The sequence below is a fragment of the Erpetoichthys calabaricus genome, chromosome 15 (assembly GCF_900747795.2).
Source record: "Erpetoichthys calabaricus chromosome 15, fErpCal1.3, whole genome shotgun sequence".
NCBI classification, from domain to species: Eukaryota; Metazoa; Chordata; class Cladistia; order Polypteriformes; family Polypteridae; genus Erpetoichthys; species Erpetoichthys calabaricus.
In genome coordinates, this window is record NC_041408.2 from 2,129,061 (window position 1) to 2,148,740 (window position 19,680).

A 19,680-nucleotide genomic window follows, 5' to 3' on the forward strand; every position below is an offset into this window, starting at 1 on the left:
ACCAGCTCTATACCCTTAGCAGGGTCCTGGAGGGTGCATGGGAGTTTGCCCAACCAGTCTACATGTGTTTTGTGAACTTGGAAAAGGCATTCGACCGTGTCCCTCGGGGAATCCTGTGGGGGGTACTCCGAGAGTATGGGGTACCGGCCCCCCTGATAAGGGCTGTTCGGTCCCTGTACAACCGGTGTCAGAGCTTGGTCCGCACTGCCGGCAGTAAGTCGAACCCGTTTCCAGTGAGAGTTGGACTCTGCCAGGGCTGCCCTTTGTCACCGATTCTGTTCATAACTTTTATGGACAGAATTTCTAGGCGCAGCCAGGGCGTTGAGGGGGTCCGGTTTGGTGGGCTCAGGATTGGGTCACTGCTTTTTGCAGATGATGTTGTCCTGTTTGCTTCATCAGGCCGTGTTCTTCAGCTCTCTCTGGATCGGTTCACAGCCGAGTGTGAAGCGGCTGGGATGAGAATTAGCACCTCCAAATCCGAGACCATGGTCCTCATCCGGAAAAGGGTGGAGTGCCCTCTCAGGGTTGGTAGCGAGATCCTGCCCCAAGTGGAGGAGTTCAAGTATCTCGGGGTCTTGTTCACGAGTGAGGGAAGAATGGAGCGTGAGATCGACAGGCGGTTCGGTGCGGTATCCGCAGTAATGCGGGCTCTGCATCGGTCTGTCGTGGTGAAAAAGGAGCTGAGCCGCAAGGCGAAGCTCTCAATTTACCAGTCGATCTATGTTCCTACCCTCACCTATGGTCATGAGCTATGGGTAGTGACCGAAAGAACGAGATCACGAATACAAGCGGCTGAAATGAGTTTCGTCCGCAGGGTGTCTGGGCTCTCCCTTAAAGGTAGGGTGAGAAGCTCAGTCATCCGGGAGGGCCTCAGAGTAGAGCCGCTGCTCCTCCGCATCGAGAGGAGTCAGATGAGGTGGCTCGGGCATCTGATCAGGATGCCTCCTGGTTGCCTCCCTGGTGAGGTGTTCCGGGCACGTCCAACCGGGAGGAGGCCCCGGGGAAGACCCAGGACATGCTGGAGGGACTATGTCTCTCGGCTGGCCTGGGAACGCCTTGGGATTCTACCGGAAGAGCTAGAAGAAGTGGCCGGGGAGAGGGAAGTCTGGGCATCTCTGCTCAAGCTGCTGCCCCCGCGACCCGACCTCGGATAAGCGGGAGACGATGGATGGATGGATGGATACGAAAATTCTGTAACAGAAATGTGGTTTATTTTTAATGTTAACTTATTATTAGAAATTCCCAAAACATTGCAAAATCACTTCAGATCAGTCAAAATTACATTTTAAACAATTTTTGTAACCTTTTTAATTGAAATAATCTTACATATTAAACTATTTTTCACTGCAGGAATGTAATGTGTGTTACATGTTGATTAACACATGTAAGCAAGAATTTCCTTGTACATGTGACAGTAACGACCCTGATAAAATGTACAAAAGTACTACAGTGACCATTCAAATTTAAAATCGACCACCACTCCCACAGTTAACAACAAAAATCACTGCAGCAGTGGCTGTCCTTTAATCTCCCCAGTTATGTGTGGGTGCTGACTGGATCTGTGGAGCACTTGGTGTATAACGTTACACTTCCTTTGAAGAAAAACGAGAATACGGACACACTGTCTGAAGTGCAGGCCTCTCCACAAGGACAATATGTCCTGTAGCTGAGCGCTCACTCACTTCTTCCTTTCTGTAATCAACACCAATTTCTGAATCAGTACTGTACTTACAGCTTATTGCGCGTTTTTGAAATGTCTTGTGATTTATGGATGAAACATTCAATAGTTCAAGCGGTGGAGGTGTCTGCAGTTTAAATGATTGATAATATTTATAGAACATTACAATCCTATAAAACTACATGTTTAAAAGACTTACGATTTGTCTCTCTTCTGAAGATGCCGTCTCTGAGGACTTGCTTGCCCGCGACGAGGTGACAGGGATTTTCCTCTCGCCCGTTCTTTAACAGGGGACTGAGCAGAAGAGGATTTTAAAATCTGTCAAAAGAGAAAAGAATCAACGTTACACCAGCCTAAGTCAGTTAAAAACGGCTTAATAAATGGGAAAAAATGTGCAGGCAAGCTGTACTGTCTGAAAACTACAGACATTCCTGTTGGCTAAAAAATAAATAACAGTCAAACCTAAAAGAAGTACCTGGGCTTGCTCTAAAGACAGAACCGGCTGGCTTTTATAAATGCCTCATTGCACAGAATATTTTTGAACAGATAGCTCATGTTTAAAATTGTAATGTTCATTTTCTATTTTACATAAGAAAATGTCTGCAACCGTTTTTTAGACTACTGAAAAATTTGACCGACCATTTAGTTTAGATCTCTTCATTTTCTACGACACTTCCTTGAAACATTTCTTTCAAAAAAGAGAATTAAGGTTACTTCAGGATTTGTGAGCGGATTTTTACAAAGCTGGTAGAGATCTAGCATTTCAGAATTGACATGAGTGCCATTTAACCAAGGTCACCTGGATGTTGACAAGTTATGTGTGCCAGAGGTGTACATGAAGCAATGTACACATGGGCAGAGAGAGAGATTATTATACATACATACAGTACATACATACTGTATATAATAGAGAGAGAGAGAGAGAGAGGTATCATGACAGAAATGGATGTAGGACTTCCCATTCTTACACCATCACAATACTTATCTTTGTCTATAGATTTTTATATATATTATAAAATTAATTAATAAATAAATAGAGAGAGAGAGAATGAATGAATGAATGAATGAATTACTACTAGGGGGTTCACCCTCTACTCGCCAGACCCCCTCCCCAGCTTGTGCTACATGCCAGCCACTTCATGTCTCTGCCACTCGTGTTGTGAAGAGGGGGTCTGAACGCACCCCAAGGAGATGCAGTTGCTCCTCCGAAGCCCCCTCTTAAACGTTTTTTTTTTTTTTTTCGTCCTCTGTAGGACGCTCTACTCACAGAGCCCTTTGCTTTCTTTGCAATTTCTTAAAAGTAAAGACCTACACTTTCAAGGGTTATAATGGTTGGCCTGTCCCAGTTTGCGATTTGCCTTTTTCTCACCAACATACAGTGTGATATCATCCATATAATGTTTCAGAGGGTATAGTAACACAGTTTGATCCAACGCTGCTTTGATACACACACACAGTACTTTGTAAGTAATCAACACAAGTGCGGACACCTGCAGGAATTGTCTGCGGTGACTTTCAATAACTTTGATTGCCACAGAAAAGCTGTAGGTTGTTAACCCAGTGTATCATCAGTGGCCGAATTGAGCAAGAATAGCCAATTGCTCACCTTCATTCTCATGTCCCGCGCGTGCTTCTCCAAATCCTTTCGCATCTCTCCCCGACTCATCTTGCTGCAGTTCAACACTAGATACTTCCATTCAATGGGTTGGAAGACATGGGGGTCATGGGGCACATAGAGTCCAATTTTCACTTTTTTGACAATGTGAAGGTATTTCTGGTAAGAGTCCTCAAATTCAAAAATCAGCTCACTCAGAGTCCGAAAGCTGAGGGGCTTGTCCATGAGGTCGGGCCTTCTGCTCATTCCCAGAGAGCCATAGCGCCCGTTGCAGTAAACGCCCAGGACGACGTGGTGAAAGAAGTTCCCCGAGAACTGTGTTTTGAAGCTGATTGGAAATCGTTCCAAGGAAGTCAGCCCATTGGTCAGATATCTGCAAGTCAAAGTTGAGGAATTTTCCTGCTGGGTTTACGAAGTGTTGTCTAAAATAAAAGCAAAAATAGGAACCAGGCACCAAGAAGTAGGCTCGTGGTACTTGATTCTGCAAGGATGCATTGGATACGTTTCATTTAAGCACCAACAGACCCCCCATTTCCAGATGTTCATGCAGCAGTATGCAATGCAGCCTAAATGTTTAGGTAGGGCACCTTACACCAGTAGGGTGCAAGTTCAAGCCCCCTTGTGACTTCCGGAGTGGCCCTGGGGACATCGCTTTTCTTGCTCAGAAAGTTACATGGTGACAACCGCATGAGATCTCTGTACTTGTAAAGCTCCGATTACATAACGCCAATGTATGAAACACTGCCAACTTCACGATGAACACCATACCAGCTTAGCTTACTTACAGTATCAATAAACAGTAAACTCCACCAAAAGCAATATTCCTAATGGCTGACCTAAATACACAAATATAAAGCATGATGTTGACACTTTCACACAAAAAGCCGCTTCTTTTCAAAACTTAACACTCACGTCTATCAAGGAAAACAGACCTGACACAAAATGAGACGGCGTAGCTGTGGCCTCGAGATAATACAGAGCGGAAAGCAGCTTATCAGAGAACGGCAGCACAGATCGATGTTCTGCTGCCCGGCGGGATGGTGGTGCTGGCGCATTCGATTTATTTTTATGCTGTACACTTCCACTGATAACGCAGTGTCCTGAAAAAGTATTCACCCCACTACAATCTTCACATTTTGTTGTCTCAGCGTCTAAGCTGTATTAAAGTAGGATTTTTTTTCCCCCAAATGAAACAGTATAAAAGAGTGGACATCATGCCAGAACCTGAAAATCTGTTAATTTGGTAAGAAAGTAAAAAATGAAAATGGTGAGATGTCCCTCTCAGACTCCTATTGTCCATGCTGTGTATCACCTGACCAACTCCCCCAGCTTGTTGGTGGTCTCTACCTGGTGGCTCACCTTCCTCAATCTCTCCTCTGTTGCTGAAAGCCAAACTAAAATGAACACAAAATAGCACTGAAGACAAGTCAGGGTAAGGTTATAGAGAAGCACAGATCTGGAAAAGACAGCAAGACCACCTCAATGGCCCCCGAACACATCTCAGAGCTCAATGCAGTCCATCATACAGAAGTGAAAAAAGTAGAGAACACTGCCAAGGTTAGGCTGCCCCTCAAGAGTGGCACTTGTCAGAGAGGCTACTGTGATGCCAATGGTTACGGAGGGACGTTCACGGCTAAACGATCAACAAGGCACTGTGTTAAAACGGCCTTAATGGAGAAACCTGTCCTTGGCCATGAAGAGTTTGCAAAATGTCACTTGGAAGATCTCGCAAATATATGCCAGAAGCCTCGTTGTCCGACGAAGACCAAGGTGTGTTTGTGGTGGAAATCTAACATAACGCATGAATCAGGTGTCTCCTTCACCACAGTAGCAGCAGCATGTTGTGTTGTAACTGGTGACCTGGTCACGATTGTTGGGAAGATGAATGCTGCACAATCTACAAAGATTCAACCGCAGAGGAATATTGGCGTTCCACAGGACAATCTGCTAGAGGAACAATGGAGTGGCTTTACATGACGAGAAAAAGAAAAAGATGTGCTTCAGTAGTCCAGTCAAGAGTCCAAACCTCAACCTCACAGGCGACAAGACCTCCAGATTGATGTCCAGCGCCGCTCCACTGCTAAACTGGCATAGCATGAGCAATTGTGAAGAGAGAAATGGCGAATCCTGCTCTATCACTTTGTGTAAAATGAATGGAGACCGACCCACAAAGACTGGCAGAGCTGCAAGAGGGGAGGGGAGATGAAGATGTAGACATCGCAGTTTTTGAAATGTAATATTTTTATAGGTGATAATTGTCTCGGGGCTGGGGGGATAGTGCTGTGAAAGAGTTGGATTTCTAGATAATTCTGATCAAAATCCTACCTTTAAAGAATCATTTATGTTGAAGTAGCCTGAATACTTTTTCAAGGCATTATATAAAATTGTGTTTATTTACTCGCTGTGCTTACCTGTCACAGGCAGGTAACAGAATAAATGTAATAATACTCGTACCTCATGCCTTACGTACCCTTGTACCGCATGTCTCGGCCTATTTTGCCCAGTGCTCCCCTGAAGCCCACTTCCCAGACTCTTCATTGTTGAAGCATCTTCTTTTGACTGCCATCAATGACAGAAGGGCCCCCCCATTACCTGCTGTGAAAACAATATCTGCGTTCTTGAGAATACTTCTTGTCGGATTGCACCTCGTTATTATTTAGTGACCTTTATGTCACTCAGTAACTTAACGTGTTTTGTTGTCCATTTTAACTCCTTGATTAAAATATAAAATTGTAACAGTTAGGAATTGAACTCTGCACACCTCAAGTATGGTGCTGCCTTCAGCCATACCACTGAGCCACCAAAGCCAATCAGCTTACTCAGAGACGAGGCGCGCACACACACACACACACACACGCACACGCTGTTTTATGATATAGTAGACGTATCTTTAATTCTTGAATTGGTGTGCAGGCATGGATACCAACATCTAAGCAACAGCGCCGATGGCTGATGGAGTTGTAGAGAGCTCTGGTGCGGCTAATGGATGGACATCACGATTTTTCAAACCGTTTTCCCAATTGACTTGCAATTTACGAAACATTAAAACAATAAAACCTTTCTGCAGCAGACTGCACCTGTAGGGCTCTTTCAAACGTGTTTTCTCAACACAGTTGCATTTTAAAAACTCGAGGTACAGTGGCAGTCGCAATCCAAACTGTTCCCTGGGAAATGGAGCAAGGGTAGCACTACAGCAGGCTCATGAAGACGGGTCGTGAAAGCCCCCGGGGGTGTTGGGTTTGCGTTTACTTTGCCCGAATTGATACTCGACTCCAAAAGTGGCCTGTGATCCTGAGCCAGCCGACTGTCCTGTATGAATGCAGGCTTTTGTTGGATGGCGGCACAGCCAGGCCCATGGGTGCGAGCGTTCAAAGGATCACAAGTAGGTCACAAGTTTTATGTCCGAGACACACTGCCAGCTACACTAAGTGTACAAAGTAACGAGATGCAAGGGAAGGCCATCGGTAAACAGAACGCCTTTTCATTATCTGGGGGACTCGATGTGGAGAGGAAGGATCCGGTTACTTGGTGTATACAGTAAAGCAGGCTGCTCTCAGATCTTTGTACAGGAACAAAGCAGCTGCGAGGACACCAGAAAGTGACACAACGTCAGGTTACACATAAAGACACGGGGATTACCAACCAGAATCGGTTCTCAAATGGACAGGCGGAGGGGTGAATTAGTCAGAGAGCAGGACACCCGACCTCAGGTCCTTTTCCCTGTGAATTACGCAGTACTGGACTGACCACTCTGCTCATTCACACACACATAAATAGTTTTCCTTTTCTATTATTCACACCCAGTTTCAGTTTTCAAACCTTTCTTTGGCCTGGAGTTAAGATAAACTCACTGTCCCCCCGAGTTTAACAAAAGGCAACTAAAGGAGGAGCGCATCCAGCTGTAAAAAGGCTCTGCTCGAATATCGGCCATCCTGAGTAAACCTAGAAAATGGCCGTCAATCCAGTAGAGAATCCACTAGAGTGTCCGCTTTCTTAAATGTGTAAAAACACAGAACCCGGAGAGCAAAAATGAAAAAAATCAACGTGTGGAGCCGGTGGGGTAAACGTCACAGCTTGTTAGCTTTAAAGGACGTCCCGGTAACCTGCCACAGTTGATCATTGTAGCGTGAAGGCCTCCAACACACAGATGTCGCTTGGCTCAGTAGCTTAGCAACCAGATGGCCTGTCAGAAGCCACAGGATAAGCCAGGAGACATCAGGCTACCATGACAGCTATGGAGACTCTCCTTTTAGAACTTAATCCACGTGAAACGTTTTCTACTCCTTCAGTGTTCACGTTTCACTTCAAAGGTTCAAATAACAACAAACTTTCAAATCCTTTGCTACACAAATAGCAGCATAGCGGAGTGGTGGCTCTGAGGCTGGGGATCTGCACTGGCAAGCAGAAGGTTGATGGTTCGAATCCCGTAAAATGCCAATAGGGACTCTGCTCTGTTGGGCCCTTAACCTGCAATTGCTGAGTGCTTCGAATAGTGAGAAAAGCACAATAGAAATGCAAAGATTTATTATTATTAAAATGATCTGCAGGCCGGAGCTCAGACAGAGAGGCTGTTCACGTCATGTGGAGACGCGTGGCTCAAGGGGCTGGGACAGGAGATGTGCTCCTCTACTTAAATCTGTCGAGCTGAGTACAGGCCACCTGCGATCTCAGTAAAGGATCCTGTCTTGGATCGGCTCACAGAGTTGGGGGAAAGTGAAGTGCAGACCACGTGTGAGTGAAGCAGAAGAGTGGAATGAGCCGTGGTGGGTGAAGGATATGGTGGTTTTGGTGCTGGGGGCCTGCCTACCGCCATCAGTGTCCACGTGATTGTCCAGTTCCGCCACCCTCTACGTTGTTACAATGCTAATCCACAGTAGCCTCATACAAGTCATTTCAGGGAGTCACGACTTGTGTGTGTGTACTTGGACTTTGAGTCTTGCTCAGCGTGTTTGGCTTTGGTGTTCCGTCTTATGACCCTTTTCTCTTCTGATTTTTGTGACTTGCTTTTTTAAAATTGCAGCAGAACCGTTCTTATAGAGGCCTTATTGTGACCTGTCCGCTCCTTTTTCAACCAGACTACCTTCACTATCATAACCCACTTATCTCCATGATAACCCTGGGACCTCATTGAAATGGGGTGGAAAAACCAGCAATGTGCATTTAACCGTCACCTTAACTGAAGGCACGTGGGTCGGACACGTGACAATACGACTACTACCAGGAGTACAGCAGACCATTGTGCACTTCCATGTCACCCAGTTGTTTAAAGACAAACCATCACGCAAATAATGCGGCAATGCCAACAGCCAAAGCCCGGTACCCAGACATGAATTTCATTTCAATTTGACACTTGCCATCCTGATTAGATATGTTGATAATATTAATTCAGAAAAAACTGTAAGACGTCACACATTCTATAAAGAGACGATTAAAAAGGCATAACATGGGTCAGTCTCAGCTCTGCCAACGTATCCTGACGGCTTTCTCTACACCCGTCTGAAATCCTCACATCAAACAGCTCGTTATTTACGGTGCCTTGAAAAAGCATTCAGCCCCCAGCCGTCCGATTTTTTACATAAATGATTGCCACCACCTTGGATTTTGACATTTAGGTGGGAATTTTTTATTTATAAATCACTTATTGCCAGTGCTGCCCCCCGCCCCAAAAAACCCATTAAACAACTCCATTTTTCCCCCCTCACCTTGCACAGCTCTGGCTGCAAGTTGTCTTTCTGAATTAGTCGCAGTCGTCATCTTCTTGAATACAACGGAGCAGAGTTTGCCCGTTCACCTTTCAGAATCCCTCAGGCTGTGCCAGATTAGCTGTGCAGTGCCAGTAGGCGACAACTTTGAGGTCTCGTCACATGTGGGGTTGATGCCAGGACTCTGACTGGGCCACATAAGGACATCCATCTACTTCTTCTTCATGTTGAGTTCCTTCATTGTTCTCTAACAGGTTGTCCTGTTCAGAGTTAAACATTCTCCTCAGTTTAAGCTTTCTGACCAAAGACCGCAGGTGTCCCTCCAGGATTTGTCTGGACTGGGCAGCATTCCTCTTCTAACTGGTCCTGAGCAGACAGCCAGTCCCACAACGTTACCTGGGTGATGTGCCATGTTAGATTTGCGCCACACATACTACTTACTTTTCAAGCCAAAAACTTCTACATTCGTCTCCTTGGGCTGCAAGACCTTTTTGCCGCATCTTTGCAGGATCTTCCAAGTGATGTTTTGCAAATGATTTACTACAAGAACCCTCACCAATATGACCATCTGTGAGCAACGCCTTGGCGATTGTCGATTTGTGAACGTCCTCTTTACACACAGTCACTGGCTTGACTGACTGACCACTGTCATCACGATAGCTTCTGTGACACGTGCCACACTTCAGGGGTGGCCTGACTTGGCAGTAGTTTCTGGTCTTTTTCCTCCAGTTCTGTATGCTGGACTGTACTGACTGGGAGGTCTGTCCAGTGCCTTTGAGGTGGTCTTACCCCTTTCTCCAGATATTTTAATATTTTCCATCCTACTTTTGGACCTTAGCAACAGAGTGGTGGAGTTGAGAACAGGTGACCCAGCGGGTGAAGACCACCAAGAAACTGAGGGCCCTGGTCAGGTAATACACGGCACTGAACAAAGAAAGCCCGAGACTGACAAAGGGGACGAAGACTTTGGAGATCATGCAGGTTTGGATTTTTCTTTTTTGACGATTTTTCTTTTGATTTGGACGTTTTATAGATCAGCTCTTACTTTAACAAATTGTACGTTTAGAATCTGAGATAGTAACACATGAAGACTTTTAGGGGCTGAATACTTTTTTTCAAGCACTATATGTCATTTTAAAAACAAACATCTATCCGTTATCCAACCCTCTGTATCCTGTTCTCTCCAAAAATTCTTCAAACAGTTTGCACAAACCAGATGACAAGGATCTGAAAAGTCAGCATAAGCTAATTAGGCTTAGCGTCTGTCTGCATGGCACCTTACTACTTGCCGATGTTTAAAAATAGATGATCTTGGAATATACAGATAAGAATTCAGGCTAAGCCACTATGGTAAAGGTTCAACACATCCAAAACAAAAAGGAGAGACCACCCTCCTGTGGAAAGGATACATTCCAAGGACCACCGCCTCGAGGCATTTAATGGGCAGAGACTCCCGGGTCATTTCTCTTGCCGTCTCCATTAACCTGGGGAAACAGAAAAGAAAAAGCAATGAGACAAAAGCACAACGATAAGACCCCAAGTTACATGGCAAGACAGCGCTGAATGTTTTCATTCATTTTCACTTCACAGTTCCCTGGTGAAGGTCACAATTATGGCTGCTGTGCTGTTTGCAGCACAAGCACACTTGATAAGAAGCCACATTGACTCATTAAAATCAAATGAACTTCACCAGTCCAGCGTCCCAGGTTCAGATCAGGTCTGTGTGGACACAGTATGCCATTTGAATGATGAACGCGGTCAGAAACAAATCAAGTTCAATTGCAGGAGTCAAACTTACGTGTTATCAAAACTGATTAGCCAACACTCAAAGACTCGTAACAAACGCTACCGTTCTTTAACGACCAAGGGTTTGAGTTTGCACACTACCCAGTGGATATCCGTCAGTCACAGGTAGTGATGGGATGTCAGGACCACCTTTACCCTGTCACTTTGATGACATCACGCATGGCACACATTGCAGTTAATTCTGAGAAACACTGCCTTGGAAACAATGGATGTCTAACTCTAAAATGACGCCGTCCATGACGAAACAAAGAGAATGTCGCAGCATAACGTTAAATATATACAACTTGGCCATATTATTATAAAACAAAAATCTAATTATGTTATTGGGGATTCTCGGGTTTCTGTACAACATGATTCTAGAATAACAAAGTTGAAGCATCTAGATAGGTAGATGGAGTGCATCCAGAAAGTATTCACAGTGCATCACTTGTTCCACATTTTGTTATGTTACAGCCTTATTCCAAAATGGATTAAATTCATTTTTTTCCTCAGAATTCTACACACAACACCCCATAATGACAACATGAAAAAAGTTTAAAGCGTCGGTGCACAGCCATTTTAAGATCTCTCCAGAGATGGTCAATCGGATTCAAGTCTGGGCTCTGGCTGGGCCACTCAAGGACATTCACAGAGTTGTCCTGAAGCCACTCCTTTGAGATCTTGGCTGTGTGCTTAGGGTCGTTGTCCTGCTGAAAGATGAACCGTCGCCCCAGTCTGAGGTCAAGAGCGCTCTGGAGCAGGTTTTCATCCAGGATGTCTCTGTACATTGCTGCAGTCACCTTTCCCTTTATCCTGACTAGTCTCCCAGTTCCCCACAGCATGATGCTGCCACCACCATGCTTCACTGTAGGGATGGTATTGGCCTGGTCATGAGCGGTGCCTGGTTTCCTCCAAACGTGACGCCTGGCATTCACACCAAAGAGTTCAATCTTTGTCTCCTCAGACCAGAGAATTTTCTTTCTCATGGTCTGAGAGACCTTCAGGTGCCTTTTGGCAAACTCCAGGTGGGCTGCCATGTGCCTTTTACTAAGCAGTGGCTTCCGTCTGGCCACTCTACCATACAGGCCTGATTGGTGGATTGCTGCAGATGGTTGTCCTTCTGGAAGGTTCTCCTCTCTCCACAGAGGACCTCGTGACCATCAAGTTCTTGGTCACCTCCCTGACTAAGGCCCTTCTCCCCCGATCGCTCAGTTTAGATGGCCGGCCAGCTCTAGGAAGAGTCCTGGTGGTTTCAAACTTCCTCCACTTACGGATGATGGAGGCCACTGTGCTCATTGGGACCTTCAAAGCAGCAGAAATGTTTCTGTAACCTTCCCAGATTTGTGCCTGGAGACAATCCTGTCTCGGAGGTCTACAGACAATTCCTTTGACTTCATGCTTGGTTGTGCTCTGACATGAACTGTCAACTGTGGGACCTTATATAGACAGGTGTGTGCCTTTCCAAATCATGTCCAGTCAACTGAATTTACCACAAGTGGACTCCAATGAAGCTGCAGAAACATCTCAAGGATGATCAGGGGAAACAGGAGGCACCTGAGCTCAATTTGGAGCTTTATGACAAAGGCTGTTTACAGTCAGTTTTCATAAGAACAGAAGAGTTTTGATGACCATGAGGCGGCCATTGAGTCCATCACACTCTTTCAGTTAGCTATGTTGTTGTCTCAGTCAGATACTTTATAAAAGTTCTCAATGTTTTCTCCTTGACTTCAGGACTTTGTTTTTTTTCCCCAGATTCCTGCAGCTCTTTAGGTTCCTTCAGTCCTAAATGCACTCCCCTTAGTCTCCACCAGGTGTCCCAGACCACTTGCCAAGGCCGCCTACCTGAGCACCACATTCGGTCCATGACTGCGATTCAAGCACTCAGATCAGGCTTTTATTTACAGGCTCCTTATTTTAGTAATATGTAATTAAAGCGGCTAACACTCAAAGAGGCGCCTTAAGAACGTGCCGATGAAAATATTCCTTCAGGCAACTTGGGAACAAAAGTGGAGCTGCCTAGGAGTTGTAATTAACACATTTACAGTAACGGAGCACACATAGTGAGCAGCCATCTTGAGTTTATCTTTAGGAGAAATGCTGACGTCTGGGACCGTGACAGCTGGGCTGGATCTTCTACCGGGCCGGTACAATAGTGCACTTGATAAAAATCAGCTTTATGCTTCATCAAATCTACTAAAATATTTCCGTAAACCTCGGAGCTCAATTGAAATGTTCCACACAAAGGGCGCCTGAGAGTGGTGCTGGAGGAGAGCGCCGAGTACTTTGTACTTCCTAACAAGCACAACATGACATCCTTAGACTCACTTGATCCAAGTCTGGTTCACAGCAGCACGGAGCACAAAACAGGAAACGGGCATGGATGGGACCTCCGTCTCACACACACACACACACCAACACTCGGCCTGCCGCCAACTCAGAGCGTCCAGTTGATGTAACCGTTGTGTCTTTGTGGATGTGCGCACACAACGCTGGGTCCATGAGATGGCCTTGCCACTCGCTACACCACCATGCCACCCTGCAAACGTATCATCAGCTGCTTTTACACAAAAAAACTCTTACCCGCTGAGAGGTCTCGTTTTCCTAATTTCAAAAAACTGGGTTCCTGTGTGGTTGTATCTGATAAGAGAGTTAAGGACCATCAAAAGGGGACATTCTGGGGTCTTGAAGCAGTGGAGCTTACATTGATGTACCGTCAGTAACAAGACGCCATGCTGCGTCAGCCAGAGTGCCCTTCAGACTTTAACATTCGATCAAATTTACACTAAAAACGAGTCCTCCGTTACTCGGGGCTGCCCTTGATGGTGAAACACCTCAAGGATTTGCGGGTTTTCAAGGACGTGTGGCCACCTGGAATTACGAGGACTTGTGTTCGATTGTCGACTCGTGTTGTAACAGAAATATGAATCATGCTTGATCTACAAAACATGGCACCTCCAAAAGAAACTGCGCCACACTGTATTACAGTAAAAAAGGATACTGCAGCAACTTCATGTACTGTTGTATCACGTGCAGGCAGTCTGGAACGGACATGGATGGCTTGAAGATTGGCACGGATGGCACAGGCAGCTGAAAAGAAAAGAGAAAAGAAGGAGCATTACACTAAGGTTACTAGCTTAACTGGAGCAAGATGGACGGCATGTCCAGTGTAGCCCCCAGGCCATTCATTCCTAGTGCTTTGCTGGGGCTGAAGGTTTCCTCTTAACTGGACTGTGATCTTCATCGATTGAGCAGCTCTCCGTTTGTGTGTTTTGCTGTTAATCCAGAAATAATAAAAGTAACAAAAGTAAAAAGATAAAATAAGAAAACAACAGAGTGAATACACAAATATTTTAAAACATTCTTTCTAATTTAAACTTGAGACATAAATAAGAAATCTGACCAGCGAGAGGAGGCCATTCTGTCCATCAAGCTCAGATGTCCCACAGTACGGCACTTTCTGAAAGCAGAACTTTAACAGAAACAACCTAATTGAGGATGGAGATCAGTTAGGAGGAGTGATGGCCGACTGATCCGAGGCGGGTAATGCCAGGAGTGGACTTGGACGAGCCCACCTGCTCATCAGCCTGTGTGTGGACCCCCAGTTCACAAGGCTCAAGAGTGGCAGTGCCAAGGTCTCCAAAGACACCTCTTCTTCATCCCGTGGAGCGGCCGAGTTCACTCACACACACACACAGCGCCACTCACCCTCTGGTCCCCGTTCTTAGCGAAGTCAGTAAGATGTCAGGTGTTTGCTGGCCCACTAACTTTGTTCGTTTGTGAATATCGTCGAGTTGTTTTCTCTTCTTTAATATCGGTCACCGATTCTTTCCTTCTTTGTTTATTTAGAGTAACTTCAGATTTTTTCTCCATGGATGGTCTCATATAAATTTGCAGTTAAAAATGGGGTCAGCATTAAAGACCATTTTATCAGGAATGTCGTCATCTCCATTCTCCAGGAGGTCAGATGTTTTCTTTGCCTTTCTGAACACACACAGCACCGGGTGAGACACAGATGAAGCCGTCTTCATTTTTTGGGTTGTGTATTCCTTTAATCCTTCCCACAGGAAGCCGCAATCCACCACAGAGTCCTCACACACACGCCAATCCACAAAACGTGGACATATAAAAGGAGAAGGTGCAAACTCACCACAGACAACAAGCAGGCACACCCACAGCACAAAACGAGGGCAGCCAACGTGGGATTACATGCAGGGTCAATACCAGAAGGAGACCCCAGACAGGAGTTTAGCGGAGAAGATGCGAGTGTTGACAGGTGTGTGTGTGTGTGAATAACGCAACATTCGTCAACCCGCGGAGGCGAATTCAAGATGGCAGCTGGGGGCCGGGGCAGCACGGATCAAGTCAGTAGAACAATGCGTTTGGGTCAAATCCTTGGTGCTCACCCACAGAGTAGTCAACGGGTCAGTACTTATGGAGACACATGCGAGGTCCTGTGCTCCTCCTCGCCCACTCAGGTCTGCTAAAGAACGTCGTCTGGAGGTGGCATCAAATCTCAGTCCAGACTGCTAGCTGATGAAATGAGCTGCCCACCTCCATCCTGGTTTGGTGAAGGACTCATCGATATTAGCAGTTTGTAACTATGAATCTGTAACTCTGCCAGTTTGTTCTGAGCTCCACGCTTATGCGGATTTATCTTTGCACCCTTGTCCTGTCACACTTGTTCCCAAACTGTCCCCTAGACTGACCTCTTCTGTAAGTCACTTTGGATTAAAGTGTCTGCTAAGTGAAGAACGTAAACCGCAATCTACAAGAAACAAGCGACTGCCATCCCACTCACTAAAACTGCTACCATTTGAAAAGTCAGCAGCCCACGGCCATGAGGCGGACAAGGTGACGTTCACAGCCGCACCAAGAGACGTCCCGCTGCCTGAACCCTAGAAACAAGGGACGTATCCCCGGAGACCACCGCCGCCCACCCTTTCCACTTTCACCTCCTTTTCTACCCCCATTGTGCTCTCCTTCGTCGTTTGTGCTCCACATGGGAGACACGCGGCCGATGGAAATTAGTAATGCATGGCACAGATGGGCATTAGGCACCCCAGCTGCCGGAACTCCTGTCACCTCCGGCCGTGACCTCCGAGCACAAGGAAGGAAGGAGGAAGTCGCACTCCCAAACCTTTTTATAGGAGGAGGATGCTGGGCCGCGGCTCGCTGACTTGAACAAACAGGAAGTGCAAATCACCAACGCCACGGGACCACCGAGACAACACACGGGGAAAGGCCGAGTCCGAGACCACCGCGGCTACACGCTGTATGGCGCCTGTGATTAGCGGGGCCCGGGGATTTGCTTTAATGTCTTTAACAACAGTGGCATGTGGTGGGGACGGAGCCGATGGCCTTGTGCCTTCAGTCCGACTCCAAGCTATTCAAGGGCGGCCATTTGGACCCAATTTAATAAAACGGTGGAGCTGTGAGGGTAACTGGAGTGACACACAAGGACAAGCCCACCGGCCACATTAAACTTATCCTGTTAGATTGTGGAGTTGCAGAGACGGACCCTAACAAATTAAAAAGCTGAACAACGAATGCCTCATACAGTATTTACAGTACATGAACACTTGATATGACAACAAATCTACGCTACTGTCCAGCCCCTCTGAGCAATCTGATTGGTCAGTCAAACGTGATGAAAACGGGAAGCACCAGGCACAAGAGTGTGAGACGCACGAGGATACCAAAGAATAGGGGGAAGAGGAACGCTGAGAGTCGCCTTTAAACACGGCAAGTCCTGGCAGGAGGAAGAACGAGGTCCACACAGCAGGCAACGGGGCCCATCGAGGACGGAAGGCACACAACGAGCCTTAAAATGGTGGAGGGAGAGAAGCAGAGGACTCGGCAGACGAGCAAAGACACCAAAGAGAGGTGGAGGACAAACGCGAGGCCAGAGATATCAGACACTTTCAGATGAACTCCACTACCGTCGTGGACAGGCAACACAGCTAGTGACTCATGACGTGCACAAAAGAGGAGGTGACGAGTCCGGGTCCCCAAAAAATAAAATCAGCTTTGTCTCAAAAACAAAGTGTCTTCAGAGAAAAGTCCTCCACAAGCTAAGACAACCACCAATGCATTCTGGGACTCGCCGGCCATCCTGCAGGGCTTAGTCAGCGGGCAGAGTGGCATGCTGGGTAAGGCTTTGGCCCTCAGATCCCACTACTGACACCAATGTGTGACCCTGACCTGCCGCCGCCCGGATTGGAAAACCAAAAGAAATGTCAGCAGTTGCACCATAAATGTTGTAAGTCGCCTGGCACGAAGGAGTCGACGTGAATGAAGTTGTGCGGCGCCAGCATGTGCTTTATGTCGTAGATTTGGGCTCCCTGTGGGTTTCGTACCTCGGGGACTACAAACCTGCTCCTTATTTTCTTTGTATACGATCTTTGGAACAAACGTAACCTTTGATTAACGTCGTGTTCAACGTTCACCACACTGCCATTCTGTTTTTTGCAGACACCGCTGTTGCAAGGCAGCCAACAATGAGAGCCCTGTGTCGATGTAAGCCCCCAAATCCTCCGCCACCCCTCCTGGACTTCTCATTCTTATGCCTCTCCCGTCTGAATTGTTTTTGCTGCCTCCTCCGTATTTGTGGTCACCAGTTTACTAACAACATCAGAAACTCCGTATGTCACTAGAGTACCGACGGGGTCCTTTACAAGTTACTGTAGCGCCATCGCACGCCAGACTTAGGGGGTCGACATACGCCGGACTTTGTGACTGACAGACACCTGCTGTGGATTCTTGACGGACTCGGCGTCAGTTCTGCCAACGAGGAGCGCGTTTACTCGAAGCTCTCAGAGAAGCCACAGTCAAGTCCACTTCAGACATTTGCAGAGACTTCTTGCCGAGTTCTGACTAATCGCCTTGTAATGTGGCCAGCTGGCCGCTGGCTGGGAGCCCCCCTGAGTGGCCCTGCGCCAGACACAGCGATGCACCGGGAGGACGGGACGAGGAGAAGTAGGCAACATCCTGCCTCGCTCGCGACTTCCTCCGCATGGCTTCTGGTTACAGAAAGGAATTCAGGACAACAGCTGATGTATGTGTGGGGGGATGGGGGGGGGGGGGGGCTAGGTGATGGAGGAGGACGAAGAGGAAGATCTTTAGCAACATTTGTCCGAGCAGGTGGGCTTTTGTGCCACAGAATTTTCTGGAAGGCCCTCAGAATGTCTGGCGGGTAAAGCTCAGCAACAGCTGGGGACGGGAACAGAAGAATGCAATCACGTGGCACAGGAACGCACGCCCCGAGGATGCCAGTTCAATCCGTACAACATCTCAGGATCTGTAAAGTGTCGGTGGGAGATTAAAAAAATAAAATGTCAAGCCACAAGAACGAAAAAAGGATCAGGGTCCGAGAGGGAAACTGAACACAAAAATCCAAACATTCCCACCAAGCCACAGGGTGAAATTCTGGCCGAGTGGACCACACAGCGCCACTTCACGCCAACGGGAGATCAAATCCCAGCCCCTCTGAAAGAAGAGCCACCCCACCCGAGCAGCACAGCAGGGGCCACATGCCCAAACCAATCTCACTGAGCCCCCATTCTCAAGTTACTAAGGTCACACGGCGCGGCCACAAGTCCCCTGCTTGTCAACGTGCATCCAGCTGCATGCCAAGGATAAAATGCCACAGGGGACAAAAGAAAGAAATCCACTGAGGAGGATCAACGCCATCAAAGTGGGGCATGAAGAGTACAAAAAAAAAAAAAACGGAAAAGTTCAAATGTGACCAAGTGGTGACACAAGCCGGTGACACCGCAAACAGGACGCTGACTCACCCACTGGAAGTGGGAACGGGAGGAGGCCTCCAACCTCTGACAGCACAACCAGTTCACCCTCAGCAGGGGCTCAGCACCACCACTCCACCTAACACCTGACAGGATGCCACCCCAAACCAGCTTAATCCAGTCCATGACCTGTGGGGGGGGCTCGACTCTCTCCCATCAGCGCCAAAACAAACCCTTGATGGGATGCCCGTCTGTTAAAAGAGGCTCCCAGCTGCCTTGACTTTGCCCACTTTTACCAGCTTGGCACCCGCTACAACAGAACATTCTCAAACCAGTCTAATCCTTGTTGTAGGGCAGCAGCACCACCCACTGTGCCACCCTGCCACCCCATTTGGCCCGTGTGTTGATGGAGATGCTAAACGGTAAAGTGAAGCTTCATTGTCTTTTTATTTTTAATAAAAATTAATAAAACTCGCGGCCAGCCAGCTGAGTTTGCACCAATCATCTGCAGAGGGGTTTAAAGGGCATAGCATACAACAGCTTGTGTTATGTTGTGCCCGGTGCTGCTTTGGGGAGTTTTGGGTACCATGCCACCCTGATTCTTTAATTTCTGGACTAACTGATCATTTCTTTCTGTGACGTGTGCCAACTTCACCCCTTCAGCCACATGTTCTCCCCGCGTCTCTGCCACATCCCCAAAGACACTCTGGTTACCCTGAACTGGCCCCAGCTGCTGGTGGCCATGTGCCCTGCGATGGACTGGCAGCCCCTTCAGAGTCGATTTGAGAGGCTGGGCTGGTAGTTTCAGTTTATTTATTTCCTAAAGTGCACTCCGGCTGCTTGTTGGTGGCACCTCCTTATAACATAAAGAAGTTCAAACGGACCTTTTTATAAAGACGCTGCCACTGACAGAGGACTTCAAGATGACATCTGGGGGACAAGGCAGCACAAAAACAAACAGCCGCTCCACACTTGAGACAAAAAGAAAAGGCAGAGAGATCAGATAAAAGGCGCTATATAATGGTGAGGTAGGGGGCACAAAAGGCGCTATATGACGGATTGACAGCCCCACATTTACCCTGTGCTGTGTGTTTGTGTATTCACCCTGCGATGACCTGGCATCCCGTCCAGCTGTTGCTCCCGTCTTGTGCCCTCCGT

At 47.1% G+C, this 19,680-nt stretch overlaps 1 protein-coding gene across 2 annotated transcripts in view; it reads right to left on the bottom strand.

The window, feature by feature from the left end:
* Positions 1 to 19,680, bottom strand: part of vash2 (vasohibin 2) — a 41,715-nt gene that overhangs the window by 9,124 nt on the left and 12,911 nt on the right. For both annotated transcript variants that reach the window (XM_028820907.2, XM_028820906.2), the window contains 5 exons: positions 13,779 to 13,867; positions 13,361 to 13,417; positions 10,405 to 10,479; positions 3,285 to 3,666; positions 1,878 to 1,996 (listed from right to left, as the gene is read on the bottom strand). In XM_028820907.2, the coding sequence (XP_028676740.2) occupies positions 1,878 to 1,996; positions 3,285 to 3,666; positions 10,405 to 10,479; positions 13,361 to 13,417; positions 13,779 to 13,867 (722 nt within the window). The remainder of the gene's footprint in view (positions 1 to 1,877; positions 1,997 to 3,284; positions 3,667 to 10,404; positions 10,480 to 13,360; positions 13,418 to 13,778; positions 13,868 to 19,680) is intronic.